The 6,612-nt window shown below is 36.5% G+C and overlaps 1 protein-coding gene across 1 annotated transcript; it reads left to right on the top strand.

The window, feature by feature from the left end:
- The first annotated feature begins 3,952 nt into the window (after positions 1–3,952).
- LOC107705174 (gamma-crystallin M2-like) lies at positions 3,953–5,595 on the top strand. Its single transcript, XM_016508350.1, has 3 exons — positions 3,953–3,989; positions 4,138–4,380; positions 4,496–5,595. The coding sequence occupies exons 1-3, from the start codon at positions 3,981–3,983 to the stop codon at positions 4,763–4,765; spliced, it is 522 nt and encodes a 173-aa protein (XP_016363836.1). The 5' UTR covers positions 3,953–3,980; the 3' UTR covers positions 4,766–5,595.
- Positions 5,596–6,612: the final 1,017 nt, after the last annotated feature.

Here is a 6,612-nt window from a genome sequence, read left to right as displayed (position 1 = left end):
CATTTTCCACTCAAGTCGAGTCTGGGGTGTGCGATACAGCATCGTTTGCGATAATATGGTAAGTGTTGTTGTAATGATGTGCGATCGGACATTATCAAGTAGGCTATATCACCAAATCACACACAGATGCACGCACGTTGATTTATTAGTCTATTAAAACTCAAAATTCCAGGCATTCTAAATTATGGATGGCAAAAATGCTTCTGTATGCTTTTTATATGTATACAATTTAATATAGTTAACTTAATCTATATCACACAAAAAGTACAGTTTTTTTGCAGATATCAGCATGATAACACATGTAATAATCATTTTATACAAGTTCAGTAAAGCAATAAGTGACGTACATTTTAGAGGTAATATTGCTTGTTTTTGCTCAATTTTTCCAACGAAAATAGATCACAAAAATAGAAATAGATCTTTGTTGAAAATAGAAACAGATCACACAGCACTGTTCTGCGTCTCTGAGCAATGGACGGTGTTTACTTATTGAATGAATCAGCTTTTTGAACGAATCGGTTGATAAAAATGATTCAGTGATTCACTCATTAACACAGTCGAATGCTTTGTTCCTGAATGAATCAGTCGTTTGAATGAATCGGTTGAATCTCAATGACTCACTCATTAACAGTCACTTGCTGACACCTACTGGCGGTTTTAATTTCACATTTAGACAATTTTTTTCATGTTTTAAATTATTTCAAATATCAGTATTTAACGTTTTATGTTAAAAACAAAACATTAGGCCTATTTATGCATCTGTAACTGCAGGTTAAATGCATCCATGTGCCCTCTGAGATACATTAAACTGTGTAAATACTAAATGATATTTCAGATGCAGATTCCAGAAATGTTTTCTTATGTTGGAATGAAAGACACTAAGTACCGGATGAAGTGTTTCTTATTCCTGCCCAAATATACAAAATGGAAGAAAGAGTTAAAACTGAACACAATCTTGCTACTCAAGCTGTGCATGAACATTTTTTATATTTATTTATTTGCTTCTTTTCCATTTTGCATTTACTTGTACTTTTACTTTCAATACTTAAGTACGTTTAAGATTTAAAAAATACTTTTTGTACTTAAGTACAATAAATATCACATACTTTAAGACTTTTACTCAAGCAATATTCTAAACGGTGACTTCAACTTCTACCAAAGTAATTTTCTGGTAAGATATCTGTACTTTTACTTGAGTATGGCTTTCAGGTACTTTACACACCACTGCGTAAATTATTAGATTTCGATGGCTTACGTTTCTTCCCCACCGCAGGTTCATCAATGCCGTCAAAATTATTCATTTTTTGTTTGTTTGTTGATCACAAAGTACAAAGTAGATGAGGAAAACTAGGATGCCGGGTGTATTCATAGCGCCGCCATTACTGTTTACAATGAGTGGAATGGTGCGCTGTGAAGCACGTATTAATCACAGAACCGGCTTTACTGACGAGATGCGCATGACAATCACATGCGATTTATCGTGCAGCCCTAAGTTTGTTTGTTGATCACAAAGTACAAAGTATGGGCCAGTGTGTGTTGTGATTGGTGTATTCATAGCGCCGCCATTACTGTTTACAATGAGTGGAATGGTGCGCTGTGATTGGTTGAGCGGATGTATCGCATTCTGCAGAGAAGGGAGACTGGCGTTTGTCACGGTTTGGAAAGTTAGGGAGAAAACATGACAGAATAACACGGTGGATATCGCATTTTACGTAAAATTTTTAATTGACTTTTCAATACCGACCAGATACAATACTGATTTTGGCAGGAACTCAATTATTTTTTTTAAATGGCGTTTATCGCGATTTGTAACCAAACTCTTCCTATATATTTATATGCATTTTTAGCTCTTACATCACATTTTCTCTAATTAATTTAAAATTAATGTGATTATAAAATGCACTGATCAGCCACAACATTAAAGTTACTGAAAGCACCTTTAAAGGGGTGGGATGTATTAGGCAGCAAATGAACAGTCAGTTCTTGAATCTTAAGTGTTGAAAGCAGTGTTGGGGAAAGTTACTTTTAGAAGTAATGTAACTAAAAATGTAACTAATTGAGTTACATTATATTAAAGTAATGTGTTATGTTACTTTTGCGTTACTTTTTGCTTATTTGTTTTTAATATAAAAAGTTCTATTTTTTGCTAATATAAAAGCGCTTTCACACCAAAACTGAAATGAATAAGCCTCAGACATTCTGGAATAGGAAGAATAGGACGAAGAAAGTTCAAAACTCTTCAGCAGTTAAAAACAAAAAAGAAAGAAAAAGAAACACAAGTGTCATGTTTATCTAAAGTCATTTTGCTTATTAGTATGGCTGAATTGGATCATCGGAGGTCATATTCTGAGTTTGCATTTCACTGTCAACATGTGGACAGGAGAGCTGTCAATCAATAAATGGGAAAACAAAGTAACTAACGTTACTTATTTGAAAAATATATTTTCTTGCAAATTAAAAAGTAATACATTACTTTACTAGTTACTTGAAAAAGTAATCTGATTACATAACTCGTGTTACTTGTAATACGTTACCCCCAACACTGGTTGAAAGCATGAAAAATGGGCATGCGAAAAAATCTGAGTGACTCTGTCAAGGGCCAAATAGTGATGGCTAGTCTTGTGGGATGTTCCCTGTATGAATAGGTTAGTACCGACCCAAAGTGGTGCAAGGAAGGACAATCAGTCATGGGCACCCAGGGCTCGCTGATGCACATGGGGAGTGAAGGCTAGCCTGTCTGGTCTGATCAGACAGAAGAGCTACTGTAGCTCAAACTTCTGAAAAACTTGACAGATGCAGGCCATGATAGAACGGTGTCAGAACACAGTGCATTGCAGTTTGTTGCTTATGGGGCAGCATAGCAGCAGACTGGTTCCCATGATGAACACTGTTGAAAGCGCCTACAATGGGAATGTGAGCATCAAAATTGGACCATGGAGCAATGAAAGAATGGAAGAATGTTTGGTAAATCACATATTCTTTTAGATCAGGGTGATGGCCAGGTGTGTGTGCATTGTTTAGCTAGGCAAGGGATGGCAGCAGAATGGGTCAATGTTCTAGGCAATGTTTTGCTGAAACCTTGGGTCCTGGCATTCATGAGGACATTACTTTGACTCATAGCACCTACCTAAATGTTGCTGCAGACCATATATATCTCTTCATGGCAATGGTGTACCCTGATGACAGTGGACTCTTTCAGCAACATAATGCACAAGGCAAAAATTGTTCAGGAATGGTTTGAAGAACATGACAAAAAGTTTAAGCTGTTGCCTTGGCCTCCAAATTCCCCAGATTGAACATCTGTGGGATGTGCTGGACCAACAAATCCTATCCATGGAGGCGCCACCTTGCAACTTGCAGGACTAAAAGGATCTGCTGCTAATGTCTTGGTGCCAGATACCACAGGACATGTTCAGAGGTCTTGTGTAGTCCATGCCTCGACACATCAGAGAAATGGGTGGCATGAAATTTATGAGCATGAGGCATATTACAGAGCCTTGGTACTAGTGTTGTACTGTATTTGATATTTCCATTAAAGAATTCATAACTGCATTTGGTTTCAGCATCAATATGTCTGTTACATCATCTAACGTCACCTAAAACATGCACAACTCTGGAGATGTCAATGCCATAACAAGGCAAGTAGCTTGCCCTTGAAGAGCATAGAGGAAATTTATATTAACACGTCAGCATCATTTGGTATTTATCCTGCGCTACATTAAAATCACAATTCAAACATTCATGAACACAAGGGGTTAATGAGCAGCACTGTTATCATTCACAAAATAACAAATAATAATTTGGTCTACTGCCAAATTATACAAATTCCTATTGTTGTTCAGCAGCTGACCACTCTTTCAATAAAGCAAAAAGCTGACATCTGAAGTTAATTGATGTCATTGACAATGGCTCTTTTCCTAAAGTATATAAAAGGATCCCAGTAGTCCTCTCTCAACATAGGACAACACTGATTCAACACAATGGGAAAGGTGAGGTGTGTCTAATCTTCGTCTCATTGAATATTTGTAAGTTTAATAAACAATGTTATCTGCAAAACTTCTGGAAGGGGAGTGGGGTTATTTGTGTGTGAATGCATAACATACAATAAAAATAAAACAACAAAAAACTCTGTTACAGATAATCTTCTATGAAGACAAGAACTTTCAGGGCCGCTCCTATGAGTGCACTAGTGACTGTGCTGACCTGCACTCTCATTTCAATCGCTGTAACTCTATTCAGGTTGAGAGTGGGAACTGGATGGTATACGAGCGGCCACACTTTATGGGTTACCAGTACTTTCTGCGACAAGGCGAATATGCTGACTACCAACGGTGGATGGGTTTCAATGATTGTGTCAGATCCTGTCGAATGATACCCCAAGTGAGGCTTCCCCTTTTACTTACAATTCCAAATCTTACAGTATGCTTGGTCTATACATGTTTTTTAGCATTATATCTTACGGTGATGTTTAAATAAATGTGTTTTCAATCCGTAGCATCAGGGATCCTACAAAATAACGATTTATGAACGTTCAGACTTTGGTGGTCAGATGATGGAGTTCACTGATGACTGTCCATCCTTTTATGATCGATTCCATTACAATGATATCCATTCTTGCAATGTTCAAGATGGATACTGGATCTTCTATGAGCACCCTAATTACAGAGGCAGACAATACCTCCTGAGACCTGGCGAATACAGGAGGTACAGCGACTGGGGTGCCATGAGCTCAAGAGTTGGTTCTATCAGACGTATTACCTTCTAAAACTGAAAGGCAAGAAGTAGATCTGGAATGAAAGAAACCATGCAATGACCCTTATCTTTTTCTGATATTACTATTGGCAAATGAATGGAAACCTTTATTTGTCTAATTAACTCCTGCTGAAATTCAGATGGCAGTCAGTTGGTTCTTACTCCAATCTACTTACTTTAAGACAAATTTGACCCCAATTATGTAGGCTGATATTAGTTTCTGTCCTCTATACTTAACACAAATCTGTGTGACATTCTATTGTACTTTACCACTTTTGTTATGTTTTGTCAGAATGTACTTTCACTCTGCCTATAGTTGATGTCAAAAAATGGCGAATAATTTTTGTTTGCACATTAAAGTATAATAAATGTAAACTTTACATGGGGGTATCTGGGTGTGTTGACCAGTTAAAACAGCCTGTTCTCATTTCTCATTCATGATCAAATAAAGCAGAGCTTACAAACCAAATTGCTGTATTATTCACAGCAATCTCTACAGCAACACATCCGAAGCAACTCTACCACAACACTAAGGACACAAAGACAAGATACAGGGGAACATGAAGGCTTTAGATAAATGGAAACAATAACTGAGTAGAATGCTGAAGGGGCTAAGGGGTCTTTTACTGTCATCAATGCAGTCATGCATTCTTTGTTAGATGCAAGTTAGATGTAACTTTGAAGTGAAAAAAAGAACACCACAAATCTTCAGATGGTTCTGAAATCTTTTCTAACCAAAAAATGTGAGTTTCTTACCAAAAGTCTCCACCTGTTCAACACACTTTATAAGGAAACATCATTCTAGTGACTTCTATCCTCTTTAAACAACATTTAAACTTCAAACCCAACTCAGGTCTCATCAATGAAAATTATGTGCACACAAGGTCACCTTCTGTACTAGCCACAGAGTGTAATTTGTTACATATTAAAGTATTGCATGTGGTCTCAAGTCTCCTGTTAACTATTCTAAGATATATTAATCAAATGTCTGTTATCTACAGTCTATATGTAAACATCTGCTACTCTAGGTTCATGTAGTAGCAGAATTGTGTTAATTTACTGGAGCAGTAAATTAACAAAGAATAGACATTTTTTTAGAAGACAGTAACAGTCCATCACAAAAAACAACACAATCATTCATAAATCCTGAACATGCGCACTACAAACTATTTCTAAATTTAATGTGATTTCATGAGAAAACACTCACCAATTACAATGCTCTCAAGCTCCAGGTTATGAACAGTCATCTTCCTCTTTCCCTCTCCTTTGACTGTTTTTGCTGGATCAGTTTTATTGTTTGCTTCATAATTCGCAAGAAAATGTCCTTCACATCAATACTGCCCATCAGTCCAAGTGTTGTTAGTCCCTGTTTTAAAACAAAATGAAAAGCTGCTATTACTATCATATTCCTTAACCATCTTTTTGAGAATGCTGCTGAGAAAAGTGGTAGTAGATAAAATATTTTGGTGGATTATTACTTTAAAAACACATCTTCTCCTTTGTCTCATTATCTTGATTTACTGAAATGTGACCCTGGACCACAAAACCAGTCATAAGGGTAATTTTTTCTAAATGTAGTTAGGATAGGACAATGTTTACAACTATTTGAAAATCTGGAATTTGAGGGTGCAAAAAAAAATCTAAATATCGAGAATATACCCCAGAGACTTAAGACTGGTTTTGTGGTCCAGGGTCACAAATATAAAGTGTTGAAAGGACAGAGGTGTAACTATACATAGTGCCATGATATATCATAATTAAAAAAAAAAAAAAAACACCTGACAATTAGCATTGTGGATACGTAAAAATTAGGGCTGTGAATCTTTGGGTAGACAGCGAATCGATTCGATTCACGATTCA

Source organism: Sinocyclocheilus rhinocerous, unplaced genomic scaffold (genome assembly GCF_001515625.1).
Source record: "Sinocyclocheilus rhinocerous isolate Xijiao unplaced genomic scaffold, SAMN03320098_v1.1 scaffold4189, whole genome shotgun sequence".
Taxonomy (NCBI): domain Eukaryota; kingdom Metazoa; phylum Chordata; class Actinopteri; order Cypriniformes; family Cyprinidae; genus Sinocyclocheilus; species Sinocyclocheilus rhinocerous.
The sequence above is the reverse complement of the archived record's forward strand: the minus strand, read 5'-3'. Positions and strand labels throughout refer to the sequence as shown.